This window comes from Pseudopipra pipra, chromosome 1 (assembly GCF_036250125.1).
Source record: "Pseudopipra pipra isolate bDixPip1 chromosome 1, bDixPip1.hap1, whole genome shotgun sequence".
Lineage (NCBI taxonomy): Eukaryota > Metazoa > Chordata > Aves > Passeriformes > Pipridae > Pseudopipra > Pseudopipra pipra.
This window is the reverse complement of record NC_087549.1, coordinates 42,470,850-42,489,948: the sequence shown is the minus strand read 5'-3', so window position 1 is coordinate 42,489,948 and position 19,099 is coordinate 42,470,850. Positions and strand designations below refer to the sequence as shown.

Below are 19,099 nucleotides of genomic sequence, written 5' to 3'. Positions count from 1 at the left end.
CATCTATATTGTTGAGTGGATTTTGTATTTCTGTTTATGCTGCAATTTTTGTAATACCCAGATCTATTCACATATAACAGTTTGATCTAACACAACTAGAAAATAACATCATACAAATCTCATGTTCCAGAAATAAAGAAGTGGGCTAAATGGAGACCTGAGGGTAGCCAGTCTGGGCATCCCTGAATGAAGCAGTGGTGGGGTGCCAGCCAGGAGCTCTGCTCAGTTGCCTGCTTTTCTTGTTTGGGCTCTGCTTTTTTTTGCTCCATTTTAAACTTGGAATAGGACTAGTTAAACCCAACTTTTGTATAACCCAAAACTTGAGGTCTGAGCTTCTATGTGAAGCAGTTTGTGAAGCAGTTATCACTTTTTGCATAACATATGTACATAATCGGTCAGAATCCTGCTAGTACTCCTCAATTCACCTTTGACTGGAGGGATTTAATTGATGACACAATGTGTATTTGTTGTCAGATAAGGTCACTATGGTGTACAGGTCGCAAAGATACATTTATTTCCCTATATCTGAGGAAAGTAACATTAACTTTTCTAAGGCATTTACTGTCACTCATAGCCATTCACACAGTTTCCAGCAACAATTTTTTCCTGAAGTCTTTGGTTTCCACCTAGATCAATTTTTTTCTTAACTCTTTCTCTTTTTTCTGAGACTGATTTTTACCAGGTCTGCAGTTTGCATAGTATTTTTGAAATCTCTAGAATGAAATGCCTGATTGAGCTGGCAAAAAAACACCAGTCATGGTATAAGAAATTGGATTTAGGCCATTACTATATCCTGACATGGAGGTGCTTCCCTGCCCTGGGCAGTGTTGCCTTCATGGCGTGTTTTCTTACATTTGAGAAGTGTGAGTAGTGGGCCACAAGGAAATTTTCAGCATTGCAAAACCGTAGGTCCAAAAGACTTGGTTTTGGGTAATTTGCATGAAGATTTTTCTTCCCTCTTTTCATTCAGTACTCACAAAAATGTCAATCGGGAGTTACTTATGTTCCCTCATTGCCTGAAGAAGAGATGGCTTTGGGGAGACCTAATTGTGGCCTTCCAGTACCTGAAGGGAGCCTACAAGAAAGATGGAGAGAGACTATTTACAAGGGCCTGGAGTGACAGGACAAGGGGAAATGGCTTCAAACTGAAAGAGAGTGGGGTTAGGTCAGATATTAGGAAAAAATTCTTCCCTGTGAGGGTGGTGAGGCACTGGAACAGGTTACCTGGAGAAGTTGTGGATGCCCTGTTCATAGCAGTATTCAAGGCCAGGTTGAATTGAGCTCTGAGCAACATGGTCTAGTGGAAGGTGTCCCTGCCCATGGCACAGGGGGTAGGACTAGATGATCTTTAAGATCCCTTCCTACCGAAACCATTCTATGGTCCTGTGATTCTATGATTATTTGAGATGAGACCTTTTCAAATTGCTCCAAATGCCAGTTAGTGGAGAGCAGCAGAAATCCTTTTTATTCTATCTTTGGTAACGAAAGCCACGCCTTGGAGGTGGCAAACACACAGCATGTTACTGATTTTTCTTTATAGTAAATACTTGACATTCATCAAGTCTTTTTCTGCTCTGATTGAACTGCCAATTTACAAAGTACCGGAGTAAAGTATCCAAGCTGTAGTATATTTGGTAGTCTAGCAGATTGGGTTTGTCTATCTAAAAAGAAATTTGACATGTTAGAGCATAAACTTTTCTAGATTGCCTATGCAACAAACTGAAAATCCAGGGTTTAACTGAACGTCACTGCAGTCTAGATTTTGTTTTATTTAATTGTGTGATTAGATTAGTGGATCAAAAGCTACGGACAGCCCAAAGCACAGCAAGTAAACATCTCTTTGAAACAGACAAAGCCCCTATGGCTTAAATGTCCCTGTCCTTTGAACAGTCAGCAAGAAGCTGGTGCAATAATGTTGCTGCAGTGGTTGGTCTGTACTTAGAATGACTTCTTCACCAGAGAGCACTGGCTCGGGCAGGTTTTCATTGCTTTGACAATGCTGTGTTCATGAACAGCCACAGCAAGGCAACACCAAACACAAAGCAGCCAATCACTACACCACAACTACTCCATCTTCACGTGATTTCCTGTTCCTCCCTCTCTCAGTCTCAAGGAGACTGATCTTGGGCTCACATAATTCTTGTTGGCATCCCAAAGATTCTTGGAGGCCACCGTAATATCATCACTTTTTTCCCATAGGACACACATGGGAAATGGTGACGAGGAGGTGTTAATAGCGAAAGGTCATGGGCCTGATTTGATTAATTCTCATGATTTTAGGAGTCAATGCAGCATCAGCAGAAGCAGGTTAGCATATTATCACTGCAAGGAGGACAAGAGAGAACACCTGATAGCTCACGGGAGTTTGGATTATTTGCCTTCACACAGTAAACTTAATAAAAAGTGGCTACAACAAAAAAAATACAGGTAAACTTACCTTAAGTACTGTCAAGTTGCCTCTAAAGCTATGTGTAATTTGGACATTCCAGGGAGATGCCTAATAGCAGAAGGAATTAAGAAAATGTTATTTATTGTTTCTGTACACAGGAAAATATTTTGAATGTAGAAGGGGCCCAAGAAATTTAAAGCATTTTTGTAAGTGCTTATGTCTTTGCTCTTCACAGATTATTGAATATGCAAAAAAAAAATAAATCATTAACTTCTCAATGTATACAGCTTAAGAGGAAGAGACTTTGCAGAGCTTTGCGAGAACGTTTTCTTACTGAGACTTTTCTTGAAGTTAATTGCAATTAATGGTAAAAATACAATTAATTTTTAAATTAAAATTAAAAAGTAATTAATTTTTTAATTTTAATGGAGTTTGTAAAAAAAAAAAATTTAGTATAATCGGAGGAACCATAGTGTTTGAATCTCAGTAGGCCTGCTCTAGTTCTAGATGATACTAGAAATAAATCAGTTGTTATTATTGGTGCATGATTTTTATTAGAAGTGGAAGTTAGGAAAGATAGAAACTGGAAGTAAAGGTTTGCACATTTACATGATAGGTGCTCAGTGCATTACTTGCAGTTGAAAACAGGGATTACTTTGAAACGTATTCAGAGTGCTCTACAGAATGCTTAATTACTGAGTCATGTAAAGATTTTGACATGACATCAAACAGCATCTGAAAGCAGATTGCACTGCTACATGTATATTAAAAAAACAAATCCAAACCCAAGAAATCGAACAATGTTCCTTACCCAAATGAAAATGGCTTTCACCTGAAGGTAGGACTTTGTTGAGTGTACACTTTTAAAAGAGAGATTGGCATGAACAGCCTCTTGATCAGGCAGTCACAGTTAATAATCAAAGTGCTCTAAAAATGGAGCTTGCGTGTTTGTGAGAGGTAGCATTGCAAATAGTCCTGTGTTATGATCTGAGAGAGAACTGTGTTTTCCTGTTTCTAGAACAGAGTGGGATCGATGGCTGCTGATGGAGCTAATTGGAACAGCAGTGGGGGTGCCGGGGTTTTTGATTCATCAGGTAATTGACTTACTCATCAAATCGAAATGGAACCTGGTGGAAAATTACCTGCAGGTGAGCAAGAAAAAGTCAGAGAGACGTTTTCTGTGTTTGTTTATTAGAAAATCAACAGTGTAAAGTTGTAACTACACAAAGGTGCTGCCAGTCTAGGTGACTGCGGAGATCAGATACCCTGCAGTCCTTTGTGTACACACACGTTGGTGTCCTTTGCTACAGCTTGGCCTCCAGTACAGTGTAATGTCTGATGGTGTTCCTGTTATGAGATTGATAAAAGTAGACTTTAAAATACTGTGGCCTTCCTCCTTCTGCTTGTACGCAAGAGGCACATGCTGCTTTAGGTATGGTTGATATCCAAGGGAATGGATTAAGATTCATAAAGGTACTTAGTGACTGTGGACCTGGTATCAGATATGTTATTTCTTTCTATGTCTGGGGACGCTGTATTTTCAGTAATAGAATATTGTGGAATTATTAATTTGTCCTTGATGGATACCATTGTCTCTGTGATAATTATAATGGTGATAGTAAAAATCACTGAATGGGTAAACCAGATGTACATGTTAAGGCATCACTGACTCTGACTGCTTGCTTTTCTCACCTGTAGAGAGAAGCAGGTGGTAAAATTTTCACTTAGCTTGTAATATCTATGGTAGATGGTATAAATACCAAAATGCTTCTTATGAGAAAGGGGCTTTGAGCTTTTGTTCCAGCTGAATCCTAACCAGGGAGGGTCAGGAATCCCATCGGTGGGTGCTGGGGGAACCCTGTATAACCATCAAGCACAGAATGCAGCCAGCAATTTGTGCAGAAGGAGGCCAGGGTTTGGGCTGACAGTGCTTTTCTGCTCAGCAGCAGCGGCAGGGAGCTGCTGGGGGTCCCCAGCAGCCAGCAGAGAAATTGCCCCGACTCAGCGAAGGCTACAGCCCAGAGCAAGCTGCTGAGGGAGAGTGTAGGTCTGCAGATTTGTGGCTCTGGGCAGTGCTTGGGGTCTCTCACTGAGTGTGGAGCATGGCAGATGAGCTCCTTGTCTGCACAGATGTGGTGGGATAGCTGACACTTCTGTAGCACTGCAGTAGCTGGATAGAGGGTCTTTAGGGAGAACATACCATAGTTAGGAGCGGGAGTTGTATGAAGGACAAGAAGTAGTCGGCATGGATTTACAGTGGATAGCAACCTTCTACAATGTGATGACTGGAACAGTGGATGTTTTCATTTCAGCTTTAGCAAGGCTTTCATCAGTGTCTGCCATAATACTGTCATGGACAAACTAATGGTGTAAGGGTTAGATAAGTGGACAGTGAGATGGATTTAGCTGGCAGAACTCCTAGGCTCAAAGCATTATGATCAGTGGCACAAAGTCCATCTGGAGGCTGGTCATCATGGGTGTGCCCCAGAGGTCAGTACTGGGGCCAAATGCTGTTGGATATTTTCACTAGTGACCTGGATGGTGGGACAATGTTGTGGTGCACCCTCAGCAAACTTGTGGGCAAAAGCAAAACTGGAAGGAAGCAGTGCTTGATAGACCACAAGGCTGTGGTACCAACAGCATCCTGGGCTGCATTAGGAGTATTGCCAGCAGGTTGAGGGAAGTGATTCTTCTCCTCTCTTCAGCACCGGTGAGGCCACATCTGAAGTACTGGGTCCAGTTTTGGGCTCTCCAGTGCAGTGGTTATGTGGATGTGTCCTCCAGTATTCTGTGAAATCAAGAAAATGGAATACTGCTGCCAACTGCTGAAGGACAGATCTCAATCACTTCACAGAAATGCAAGGGAAGGGTTATTCTGTGCAGCAGATGGAAGCTGAATATATCAGCAGGAATATTCAAGAAATGAACAAGTTTAGGTTTTACATGGGGAAAGCATATATAATGCTTTTGGAATATTATTTCCCTGATTTTTTTTCTATACAAACTATGTGTATGTTTATAAAATATATAAACAGTGGAATAAATACACGTGCAAATGTGTATATATGCATTTGTATGTATATACATGTATGTATGTATATATACACACCAAAGTATAAATAAATAATATATAGAAAGAAACCACAATTTGACTCCAGGGCATCAGAACCACTGTTACACACACACTGTTGGTCCTATTGTATTATAAAATTTGTCCTATTGTATTATGCTAATACAGAGAGACAGGAGCTGAGCTCTGACGTAACTACAAAATGTAATTCCTGCTCTGGAACATATTCCCATCTAAATACTGCCTTCAGCTGCGGATGAGCAAACCTCTTTTTTGTGCACTTCACTTTGCTGTTTGGCTGTGCTGCACAATGCATTTACAAAACACTTGATGGCAGATGCTGCTGGGAAGGCTGCGGTGTCTGGGTATGACACGGTGACCTCAGAAATGCAAGGGATGTGCTTGAACTGCACCCGCAATGTATCACAGTGAAGTACGTGGGAGTTGAGGAGTTCTGGAGACAGCACTGCTGCGGTCAGCCCAAACACAAACAAACAAACCAACCGAAACCCCAGGATGACCAGGACGTGTTTTTTGAATGTTGGAATGCCCAGTATGAGAGCTATCCTTTTGGCTAAAATAAACCAGGAAAGAGCTTGCTCACGTATATTCTGTCTACAGAATATAGCTGCAAATTCATGAAGATTATTACTGATGTAAGACTTTGAAGCCTCCATTCAGGCAAAATTCGTTCTGTTTTCTTGTGTGTGTTCTTAAAGTCCTTGAACTCTGCTTTTGACCTGAAAAAGGTCTTGATGAGTAACAACGTATCCTTTATAATGTTTTTAGAGATGGGCAAGAAATCCTGGAAAAAAAAAAATTACTTGACTCTGAAAGTCATCATTCACCTCACCCTTACTCACTCCCATCCTTCTAAAGAGCCTGTGCTGCTTGTTTTGATTTTTTCCCTATCATACACCTTCTTCCCGCAGAAATCTGTGGAACAAAAGATGATTGAAAAGCAGGACCTGGTCTGTGAGTGCTGATGTAGTAATCTGTTTGTCCACCCACATGACCTGGCTGTGTGTGCTTTGGTCAGGGCTGGCCTTGGTGGTTCTCTCTTCAGGCTCAGTGCTGGTGAGCGTTAGATCTCCTATGCAACAAATCAATAACACGGTGATAAACTGAATCTTTTGCTCTTCCATATACTGGTTGATTCAGTATTTTATTTAACACACCCCTCCATTCCCTCCCCCGTCAGTTATACAACCCCATTGGAAGGGTCTTTCTTGGACTTCAGCCTAAAGCTGGATTCCACCACCCGTAACTTGTATAAAGGTGTCTGGGGTGAAATCAGCGGTGGTGGCGATGCAATTTACACTTAGCATGTGGTGTTTATAAAATAAATATAAGTGGCAGCTGGTGTAACTCATGAAAACTGAAGTGTTTGGAAGGGGCCTAAGCCAAAGACCATCAGTCCATATAAAAGTTCCTGTTGGTTTTAGATTGTTCATTTAGCTGTACTATGTGGATATTGCATGTAGCTCAGTTTAGTACTTTTATGAGGCAGCAAGGCTAAAACATTGAGCTGTTCTGTCATTTACTATCCTACTGTGTTCAATTTAATTATAGACAGGCAATTAACAGCATAGGTGAGAGAAAAAGTGAATGTTTTACTGGACTTACCCTGAAATTCAGCAACAGGAAAACAGAGTTTGCTGTTATACATACGATAACTAACCAGGTTTAAGCTTTCCAAAGTCTGAACTGACTGAACAGATCACACAAGTTCACATGTACACCCTGCCTCTTAGTTTGTGCCAAGATAAGAGTCTAGTTGGCTTCAGGCATCATGGAGGGCTGGCAGGGTTCTGGGTCTGGGAGAGAGGCCCTTGTCAGTTGTTTTCCTCTCTCATTACCCTCAATATGTGTGTAGCAACACTGTGGGGAGCTTGAATTTTTGTGCATAGCCAGAAGTTATATGTGTACCTATGTTTTCTGTTAATTCTGGGAAGTTTTTTTGTGAACAGAGCAAGGTGAGGGCCAGACTGCAAAACTGTCCATAGATGCATCTAGCACATCAACATCTAATAATTGTTGATTCTATTTCTGTCTTCTTTTTTTTCTTTTTTTTTTTTTCTTTGCAGTCGTTTTGCTCAGCATGTTCATCATCTGGCTTGCCCAAAATTATTGGTGTTTGAATGGCACTTCTATTCAACATCTGTTTAACACAGTCTTTTTAAGCACAATTCCCCGTGATGCTCAGCAAGCAGTTATCTGGACAACTGCAGTCAGTTTTGTTTCTGACAAGCCATCTGTCCCACAGCTATGGCCTGCTGGTTGCTTTACATCTCGTGTGACTGCTTTTAATTGTGCAAAGTTTGTAGCCAATCTCAAGTGGCTGCACACAACAGCAGCAATAGTTTTGCATACACCTGCAGAAATACTGTAAGTGGCTGTGCAAGGCATGCAGTGATGGACAGCCAGGCCTCTGGGGTCTGTATTTCCAGCTTGCAAATGCAGCAGACACCAATGCCAGCTGAGGGCAACCGCAGGAACCAGGCGCTGCTCTGCAGGTGGCAGATTGCAAGTTGGGTTGAAGCTGCTTGTTGTTCATGGAGTAATGTAATACTAGGTTTCTATATGGGGAAAAGTAGACTTCATAGTCTTTTTGAAGGATAATGTTTTTATGCCTTTTTATGTACAAAGGAAGAGAATCCCATCACCCTGTTGTGGTCAGAGCCTTGTGAGGGGGCAGAGGAGGGTTGCCCATTCCAGCTCTTTAGGTCAGAGCAGATCTTAAAATTTACTATGTTGCAGTATAACCAAACTTGGAAACTGCAAGCCAGATTTTGGGCTTTTTTGTTTTGGAAAGTGACGTAATTTCCTTTATTCATCATTTAGAGGAGAATCCTGCTGCACTTTATTACCTATTTGGAACCATATCTTGAGTAGAGATGGTAAAATTGATCTCTGCTAATAGGATGTAGACTGTTTGTTGGCTGTTTTACTGTTTTATTTCTGATCCGTTTTGGTTTTGGAAAGTATTCATCCTTGAGGTTTGTTCTCTCCCTCTTCACCACCCTGACCAAAGCTACTCTCCTGACCATCCATTCACATTTTCTGTTGCTCAGTGGGTTTATATTTATTTATTTATTTATTTGCACAGAGGTGTAGCGCCGTAGAGGATGACTCAGATGTTCAAAAATAGGAATGCATGGTTAGTCAGCAGTGACCACAAACCTTCTAGACAATGCTTAACAAGGTTTATCTCTCCCTTTTGGTTTCTTTTGTTTTCTTTGCTTTCAGACATTTGTCTCCAGGAGCTCAGAGACTGCAGCTGTGATTTCTTTTTTTCCTTTGTGCTGGGTTGGTAACAATGATGCATGAGCCAAAGAGCTGAATCATTTTTCCGTGAATAAAGTCATCACAGTATCAACGTGATGCCTTTTCAAAACATAGGAATTAAGAGCTAGTTTAATTTAATTTAGTTGGAACCCTCCACCATTTTTATTAAACATAAACACACGTAAGTTGCTAAAAGCCTCTGAGAGATTTGTAAAGGCTCCAAATTTAAGTCTTGTAGAAAAGTCTTCCAAGATTATACAATGAATAGATTTTTCATTTCACTAAGGGTTTGGATTTTTTTTACCCCATTTAAATGCAGTTTGAAGTGCTGCCTGGGAACACACTGTAATATTTAAATCATTACACATCTTTTGTTAGCAGTAGGGCTGTTCTGGCTGCTGTGGTCATTAACCTGGGAACAGATGATTGAAGTGATAAGCTGTAGTCTGATATGTCACCACGCTTGGGCAGACATTAACATTCAAAGGCATTTCAGGGACTATCATCATAATACCCCTTGCAGAAGAGACATTTAAGTCTCTGAGTCAGGAATCTGAAAGTCTTTAGTAGCTTCCTCCTTTATGTCAACAGTACTTCGCATATTTAAAAGACATGCTCAGCATATTCCATGTTTAAATCTGTTGAAACCAATCTAGCTCTGCTGCTGCACGAAGGTTGAGGCTCTGTCCTCCTCTGCCTTTAGCTGCGTCTGATTTACCAAAGAGTGCCTTCAATTGTATGACATCACTTTTAGTGCTCTCCTGGTTTTGTGGCCCTGGGCTCCGCAAGGGCCGCCCTGCCACATGTCTTCAGTGCCCCAGAGTGTCGGGTGAGTCATCAGTGAGCCCATTGCAGCTGGAAGGGAAACAGAGATGCTGCACTTGCAATCTTTAAATCTTTCTGCTCCTTGTCATTTTGGAATAGGGAAAAAGCCACCCACTCTAATCAAAAGAAAGTTGATTAATTAAACAAGAGTTCTTTAATTAAAACAAAGTTCACAGGTTGTTTAATACATTAATACAGAAGACTTTTTTTTCCCATTGCCTTCTGGGTTATGTAAGGAGGGAGAAAAATGAAAGATTTTTACACATGGACTTTACCCTTAAATTAATGATGCTGTCCCAGGAAAAAAGAGATGATGGGAATTGCACAATGTGCATGGGTGGGCCTTGCTTTATTTTTCAAGTTTGGAAAAAGTAAATTGTTTGTGACACTTTTTTAGTCTGGCTCTTCTCTGCTCATGCATGTCTGTGAGATAATGCTGGTAAACTCTCTCATGTGAACAATTCTACTGAAATTAATGAGATTAGTTTCCAGAAAAAGAAACTGCAACCAGTTTATGTCATCTGGATGGTATTTTTTGTCATGTTGACATATAAAACTCTATACAATGTTGTTTATTTTTTTAAAGTAAAGATAAAAAGAAAGACTCCTGAGTGTTAATTTTCTAAAGAAATAGAAAGAATTCAAATGAACAGTCACTTGTGAACTATCTGTAGGTTAAAAGTAAATCAAAAAGCACCAAAGGGATGATGTGGGATCTCCGTTGCCTTTAGGCTTTTAAGATCAGTCATTTAAATAAACCTGCGATGTGATGATTAAACAAAATGTTACTCATGGAAGAAATCAGCAATTGCAGTCAGAAAAGTATAGAAAATGTTTGTTTTTCTGTGCAGAATCCAGTTACAGTATAATTAGAAAGAAGCATTAGCTTACAGTCAGGAACCATCCTGGGAGAGACAGGTTGTATGGATGTCCCCTTCATGGAGAGGGTTGTTGGTGAGCAGCAGAGACAAATTTCAGTCTGAGACCTCACTTCTTCACAAAGACCAGGATGACATACTCCCACTCCCCTAGTGTCTTTTGGTGTTAAAGTAGGTTCAAGTGTTCTGTATACTTGTTGACTACAGATAGTACTGAGTGCTCAGCATGTCTATAAATTACCCCTGAGGTCTCAGGTAGCACATCCAGAGGATACAAGTTTTATAATCTTGTGAGCACTATTGATTAGTGCATTAGATGTATCAGTATTACTGCAGTAACTCCTGCAATGGCTGGTCTTGATTCTATTTTTCTAAGACAGAATTCAAGCATAATTTTATTTCCTCTTTCTAAATCTCTCTCTCTGTTTTGTACACTGTGTCCTCCATTAAAAATGTAACATTTGTCTGATTCAGGATGTTGTTTTAATAGAATGAAATAGGTATTTTGGAAAGCAAATTATGTTGTGTATGGGAAAATATATAATATAGATGTATAAAGGAAGATTGTTCTCGTGCCTTTTTATAATAGTGTAATTATTTTCCCCCCTCTTTTTTCTCCTTCTTTTTCCTCCTTTTTTTCTTTACTGGCAGTGGCTCATAGTGCAGATCTCCAGCATTTGAACTCCTTGTGCTGCTTACAGCAACAGAAGTTGGGACATATGTGGGCTCCATATCTTTGCAGGGAGGAAGACAAGGTATAGTGTTCCCTGTGGATTTATCAGACATTTATAAATTGAGGCAGCATGTTGAGCCTGCAGGCTCCAGGGATGTACTCTTATTCTCTAGTGAATTGTAAGCTTTCTTACCTTTTTTTTCACTGCAGTGTTTCACTCCTGTGACTGCACTGTTGCAGGATGTGAAGTGGAACATCTTCCTGGCCTTAGTATGGTTGGTGCTAGTTCAGCAGCTCACTGTCATGGCACAGTGGTCTCCAAATGATGTTACAGGGTTGAGATTTTGTCAAAGTCAGAGGTCAAGACACATCTGAACTCATGTTGTAGAGAGGCAAGGCACTTTAATGACCCTATAATAAACCATCGTGTGTTTAAATTCAGCCACGTAAACCCAGCTTTGACAGGAAATTATGGTTATGTTTTTTTCTTTCTCTTTTTTACGTCTGTTACCCAAATTTTGACTCTTCTACCTGTTGCAGATGCAGTTTTACTATGGCTGCTGCAGAAGCAGGCATAACTTTGGTATTTCATGCCCCCATTGGTGGGCTCTTGTTTGCTTGAGAAGGATGGCTTCGTTCGGGGACATAAGGCTGGTCTGGCAAGGCTTATTCTGCTGCTTGATGGCCACCTTCACCACGGGTGTAGTGTCCTCTTAACTCTATGGGTTTGTTTACAGGGGCCATTTTGAATTTTTTGAGGCAGAGAAAAGAATTCTATTTTGGGTACATATTGTGTGGATGTGGGAGAAAATAGATGCAGGAGTTTAGACTTGTCTCCTTCAGCATTATTGTTGGGGGAGAAGCAGGAAAGGGGGACTGAGAAGGGGAAAGGCTGGGATATGTACAGTTATCAGATCAGTGGATATGGATGTCTTCACACTTTACATCTGGTGACCACTTAAATACGAGAAAGATTTGTTTTGTTCTAAATTATAGCAAGCAAGTAGACAAAGCATCTACTGTTTGCTTATTAACCAATCATATTGGTTATTAAGATAACTTTCTGTGTTGGTGCTGGATAGAGGAGGGATACTTCGAAGTAAAGGAAAAGGCAGAGAAGCTCTTAAATAGGCTGTCCTCTCCTGTGGCTGGATCTGGCTCTCAGCTGTTGCTGCAGACAGTGCTGTACTGTGCCCCTGTTCCTTGGTGCTCCCAGATTAAACATTTGAAAAACTGTAATCACTGTTTGTTCCTGGTTGCAAAACGGAGGTGACCTTCAGCCTCACCTACCTTTGCTTTATTCCTTCCAGCACGACACAACCTTATCTTTGGATTTTACCTTATGTCCACCTGAAAGTAGTTGCTTTTATTATCATGTCTTTCACTCATTTTCATTGCAAGATAGCAATATTCAATAGTGATGTGCAAGTATCATGATCTTCCCTTCTTGTTGCCTAAATATTCTTCTTTGTATTTGACTTGGAGATCAATTAGAGAGCTAGAAATAAACTCTGGTATTCTGAATCCTAATTCACTTTTTGCTACTATATAAATTTTTCCTATGGCAATTGCCTGAGCACTTTCAATTATCTCTGAATTTCTTCTGGCTTGTATATCTCTAGCAATGCAGAAACTAAAAAGATTATGGCATTTCTCACTGTAACTATACCTTGGTTGGGAAAATGGGCAATATTTTTTGTGTGCATGCTCCCTGAAATATTTGCTTTACCACTAGTTTAGCAGGGGAAAATAGAGAAGACATGGGTTTTCAGCCCAAATCCTTTTTGTGAACCAACTCATAGTGTAGCCCCCGAACAGCTGCAGTTACACACCAAGAAGATAAAAGTTTGTGGCAGAAAGGTGAGACTATGTGGGCAGGAAAGAGGTCAGGCATTCTGAAGCCAGATTCATTGCTGAAGCCAAAGCGTTTTGTAATTAACAGCTGCACACCCAGGGGAAAGTGGATTCACTTCAGTTGCTGTTTTACAATAAGCATTGCTCTTTTAACACTCAGTTCAGGATGTTTTCTGGAAAGAGCAGTGGATTCTCTTTCCTTCTATCTTAGAGGGAAAAGTTAGCTAAAATTATTAACAACATAACTTCTGTCAGGGTTCAGTAGTTTTTGGCTCTCAATGTGGTACAGATAACCAGAAATATTTGGGCATGGGGCTCAGGGGAAATTTTACTTCTTGTATATTTTGTGGCATTAAGCAAACACAGTTTACAGTAGATAAACTCTGAGTTTAAAGCTTGTGGGTTATGTTTCTCAAGAAAATGATTTTTTTTTATTTTATTTTTTTTTAGTTTCATTCTACCTAGGATAATGTTACAAGGGGATTTTATTGTACTCCAGAGCAGGAGATTTTCAGGAAACTTCACTTTATTTTTACTTAGACCATTGGATTAATTCTAAAGGTGAAATTTGCTCTGTAGATACCAGTTTTTTCTTGATGACTGGCCAAAGCTCATGGTTGATATTACAACAAAAACAAACAGTATACTGTGCCACCTTTCATTCCCAGCATGTAGAACATGCTGGCTGTCTTGACTTTACTTTTATTGCCACACACATGCAGTGAAATGTGCATATATTACCTTAAAGGAAATACCTCAGTATATCTTTTCCTTTGGAAAAATGGAGGTAGGGAGAAAAAATAATAAAATCACGCTGTCTATTTTTAGTTTTAGTGAAGGATTGGAATTAGAAAGAATATAATGCAAGATATTTCGATCCTGCAGTAAATAAAACAGATGTTTTTCTACTTCAAATTAGGCTACTTCTCTCGGAATTTCAACGCCTTAAACATTAGATCCCTTTAAATTCTTTGGAAAAACATGGATATTGTTACAGCTATTGTTAAAAATAGCATTATTAATGTTTTTCTTAGTACACGGAGTACCTACACATATGATTGTTGTAGTCCTGTTGTAGTCCCTGCAAGTGTAGCCTGCAGGTGTTGATCTTCTGGTGACTAGGAATGGCTACTGGGATTCTCCCTCTTCCAGACCCAGTTTCTGCAGCACCCTGTGAACCCCCCCTTGAAGCCTGGGTGGGTTTTGACCCTGGCATTTCTCCTCTCAGGAAATACCACCCGTGTTTAGTACAGAGACCTGGTGAATTTGTTAAACTCTAGGCTAGCTGTAGCAAGACCAAGAATAAGATTAAGGTTCAAGAAGAAGAGAAGGAAGAAGAAAAAAGAGTTTGAACAGTAAGAGGAGCTCAAGGTGAAGCAATTCAAGGCAGACTGACACCTGACAGTTTCTCCTATCCCCTACCCCCAAGATTATACCAGTTTAGGGGGTTTTATTGCAGGCAACCCTTGACATGTGCCCTTCCTGCTTCTTGCCATGTAGATTTTTATGCATTTTATGATCTCTTACGTTGTCCAGATCCCAATCATAACAAAAAGCTGTGTAACCCTAAGCTTGGGCTAGGGAAATAATATCATCACAGCTTTTAATAGATTGCCACCAACCTGTTGACCCCTTTTTGTTGGCTGGAAGATAAAATTAAAACATGATATTGCTTTCATCCTTGCTGCTTGTTGAGGAGTCAAGCAGAAAATTCAATTACTATTACTGCTGCCAGATTATGTTCTGTGCTTGTGATTTGTTGTTCTGCAAGTTGTTCTAGCTTGGCATCAATTTCCACAGTTTTACTTATATAAATTTACTTATAAATTATCTCAATGCACATGGATGCAAGTTGACACTTAATAAGTGAACATTCAGCAAAGCTCGGGTTCATCAAAGTCTTTTGAAGTGGTCATTAAGGCCATCATGTCATGTTATTTGGATGTAACTTGAGTGCTGAGTGCTAGTGGTAAGTGAACTACATCACAGAGGTTTCTGCTATGTCTGCCAGCACCAGTGCACACCTGCTTGTTTCCACTCCTATGAGGTGTGCAAGAAGGGATCAGCTTCAAATTAATTAGCTGAATTACCTAAACCACAAGGAGAGATTTATTTCCTGTATAGAAATTACTTTGAAGTATCGGGTTTTGTGAGAGAGGGTGCAATAGTTCGTGTCACTGGCAGGATGCTCAGGACATTTTTTCTCCTTTCTTTGACTCAGGTTAAGAACTTACTGGACATGAACATCTTGGCCTTCATTCTGACCATCCTCCTTGGTGTGTTTGGAGGTCTTCTAGGAGCTTTCTTTGTTTCCCTAAATATAAAGGTTAATAAACTACATATGCAGTTCTTTAATTCAATTCCAAAATTATCCCCTAGAAAAACAAGCAAGCTGTTGGAGGCTGTGCTTATCCTAGTAAGTAAATAATATGTTTCTCTTGATTCTACAATATTTACGGTGGCTAATGTAGGTCATTAATTGCTGGATTGAAAAGTGAATCTCACCTGCTGGTACTTGATAATTGCAACAAAGTACAGCAAACATATAGATTTCCAAAATACATACGTGTATTTAATGTTGGTGGTTATATGAGAATGGAGAAGATATTTTTTGTTTGTTTGTTTTAGTTTGGTTTTCATGCTTGAATTATTTTACCTCACTGCTGTTTCACTCTGATGATACTACATCAGCTTAGTGATATGCAGCAGTTATGTTGGTGTGCTTTTCCATTTATTTGCAGTCTATGGAAGGCTCAAATGTCCTGATAAAACTTTACATCTAGGCTTTGGAGTTTCTGTTTAGTGTTGTATGGCTCTGGGGAGGGTCATGCTGTTGGAAGAAGAAGGGTATAGGCAAAATATAAGGAATAGGTGGAATTTAGGAAGAATTTCTGACGCAAAACTAGAACTGGTTTTGCTTAGGAAGACTGCAAAATGCGTTCTCAAATGGGTTAGATTTTTTTTTTTTTCCTTCCTTCTGCATTTCAGAGAAAGTCCCAGGGCAAAGCTGTGAGCAAGCTCTCTCTCTCCCGAGTATGCACAGAGATAACATGTTTGCAGACATGTTTAAGGCCTCCTTGGGCCAGAGAGGGAGGGGGGAGGAGAGAAAGAAGATACAAAAGGCCTGGAGAAGGCAGAGCATTACCTTTTTTCTCTGGAGGCCAGCTGCATAGCATCATTGAGAAATGGTCCTCGCATCTGAAATAAACCTTTTTTTTTAATCCTTCCACTGCCTTGGCATTCTTGGGAAGAATACCTGCCTATGTTTTATCTTACACAGAAGGTTCCCATATTTTTATCATTTTCATACTTTTCAATTTTATGCTTTGGTTATAACTTAAGTATTTTGTTATGAAGAACATTATGAACTTAATAGTCCTTTAAAGACAGGCTGAGAGAGTTGGGATTGTTCAGCCTGGAGACAAGAAGGCTCTGAGGAGAACTTGTAGCTTTCCAGTACCTAAAGAGGACCTGCAGGAAGCCTGGAGAGGGACTTTTACAAGAGCATTTAGTAATAGACAAGTGACAGTGGCTTCAAACTGAAAGAGAGTAGGTTTAGATTAGATATTGAGAAGAAATTCTTTACTGTGAAGGTTGTAGAGCCAGGTTGCCCAGAGAAGTTGTGGACTCCCCATCCCTGGAAGTGCTCAAGACCAAGTTGGATGGGGCTTTGAACAACCTTGTTTAGTGGAAGATGTCCCTGCCCATGGCAGAGGTATTGGAATTAGATGATCCTGAAGGTCCCTTTCAGTGCAAACTATCCTATGATTAAATTTGAAGTAAGGAAACCTTCAGAACTTTTCTACTGCACTTTTAGTAAATTGTGTGAATTTGAGCTTCTCTGCAAGTTTTTCCAATGAATACCTGGTTGTCGTAAGTTTCCTTTATTTCCAGTATTTTTGATGAAGTGCTTCTGAGGAGTTTTCTGATCCTTTGAAGTGTTGAGATGACATATCTTTAGCGAAATTGATGCACACTGAAACCCCTTTCTTCTGCCCTCTTTTAGGCAGACTTGCCAGTGTGTATTATGTATTCACATATGTTTTCTGTAAATACTGTTGTGTACTTTCTCTTCCCTCTCTCCTGGAGAGAGGGCTGCTTGATTGTAAACCAGTGAGTTGGCCATGTAGATGCTCTTCTCCTGTCAGCCCTAGGGATTCCTTCAGCAGCTTCTACTCCAAGCCAGCAAAAAGATGTAAATTTCAGGGAAAGGCAATCATCTTGACTTGCATTAACAACATGGATGATACTGGGAAGAAAACAATTAGTATTTTAAATATGAGAGGGGAAACTGTTGGAGCTAAAAGCGTAAATAACCATAGGTCGAGGCGCATGGCTAAGTCTCTGTAAGCTCTCCACAGACTGTTTCCCATTGGTTTGCCTCTCCATACATAGGGTCAGAAGAGTTCTGTATGTGCTCTGGCAGTCTGCCTCCTCCTCTGCCTAGTCCTGCTCCTTGCTCAGAACAGCAACCTTACTTGTTGGGTTCTCTGTTGGCACATCAGAGGTGAAATCTGACCTCAGGTAGGAAGAAAAGAAGAAGGAGGAATCCTGGTGAAAGGACTGTGCTGGAGCATGCCTGTGCTGTCGATGACAGCTGAATTTCAGCTCCTCTTAGCGGCAGGATGTTGGCAGCTGTGTTGGCTCAGCATCTGCTGAGGCAAGACACCCCAAGGAAGCTAACTTCAAGCTTTTTGTTTCCATGTTTGAAGGAGTGAGTAAGGACTGTAGGAAAAATAGGATTTCTCGGCTCCAGGGAGAACCTTTCCCCTGACCAGCCTTCTCACATTGTGCTACAGCTTTAATCCCAGGTCTTGCAAAGAGTTTGTGGCTTTGTGCTGTTGAACACTGCAAAGAGACATCCTAACCCAAATCCAGTTTTCAAACCAGCAGGACGAGGTGCAGAGTCCCACGTGTGACTCCCATTAGTCCTGTAGAAAAGCCATAGTTTCCAAAGTACCTCTATTTGCAAGAGGTTGGCTTTGTAACAATTTTTATTTTAACAGTTTGGAGCCGGAGTGCTGTGTTTGACAGCTGTTTCCCCGACTATTGGGAAAGCTTTGGCTTTCTCATCGTACATTACAAAGACGTTGCTAAACTGGTTAAGCATGTAAAAAACACTCATTACTCTTTGGAATGAAAACCAAAACATGCATCAACAGAAGCCAGTAAGAGCCAGTATGTTAGAAGACACTATAGGATTAAATGTAAGATCAGCTAGCAAAGATTTAGTGTCACATATAAAGAAAGCACCTCCTAAGAGTTATTTTATGTTGTTTAAGAGTGGTGTCTTACTGACTCCAAAAGTTCATGGGGCCATTAGCACCTTGCCAGATCATACCTGAAACTGGGAGAACAGCATGTGTTTTGTAGGGTTGTAGTGCGTACAAGAGCTCTTCTGTTTATATATTTTTACCTTAATCCTGTATTTTTTTTAATACTGTTTTTTTACCTTAACTTTGTAGCATGAACTCTTATTCAGACTGTTTTTCCTTTTTTTCTTAGCTCTAGAAGATCCTACTCAGGTCACAGTCCTTATTTTATTATAACTTGGCAGAAAAAGGCAGGAAAGAAACTGTTTGATCTGAGAGAACCATACTTTTTTTTTTTTTAAAAATAAACTCACATAATCAAGCAACTGAAAGAAACTATGTCACAGTGACTTTAACCAAAAATAATCTTGTTTAAACCAGTTTGCATTTAAACTTGGAAAGAACCCATCATGGTATCTTCCACACCCACAACATAACCCGGAGTACCATTCCTTTGACTGGAATTGAATATCTAATCTTCAGCCCATAGATTAGACAAAGCTGTCTTCCTAAGTGCCCTTCTGCTCCTTGGCCTTTATTTGCTTCTCCTCAGTTCATCACCTTTCTCTCTGTGAGGAAATCACGATGTAGATAATGTTTTGCCAAGAATCTGGCAGAGCTATCTTTCTTCTCTATTTTTTTTAATCACGTTGACTAATGCTTCTGTTCCAAAAGCTCAGTGTTTCCATGGGCAGGGTGGACAATTTAAGAATATATGCATATATACTTAATATATAAGCTGTCAAAACTTTAAAAGGATACTTGAGAGGATTATTTTCTTTTCTACCTAGCTGTGAAGATAGGCTACTG

The 19,099-nt window shown here is 40.1% G+C and overlaps 1 protein-coding gene across 1 annotated transcript in view; it reads left to right on the top strand.

Annotated features, from left to right (window-relative positions):
- Positions 1-835: 835 nt before the first annotated feature.
- LOC135409016 (chloride channel protein D-like) overlaps positions 836-19,099 on the top strand; it is an 84,107-nt gene continuing 65,843 nt past the window's right edge. Inside the window, 12 exon segments of the mRNA XM_064644396.1 lie at positions 836-861; positions 971-1,165; positions 2,158-2,427; positions 3,408-3,545; positions 6,464-6,536; positions 7,547-7,592; positions 7,595-7,847; positions 9,404-9,576; positions 11,334-11,398; positions 11,566-11,737; positions 11,740-11,906; positions 15,199-15,393. Of these exon segments, the coding sequence (XP_064500466.1) occupies positions 836-861; positions 971-1,165; positions 2,158-2,427; positions 3,408-3,545; positions 6,464-6,536; positions 7,547-7,592; positions 7,595-7,847; positions 9,404-9,576; positions 11,334-11,398; positions 11,566-11,737; positions 11,740-11,906; positions 15,199-15,393 (1,773 nt within the window).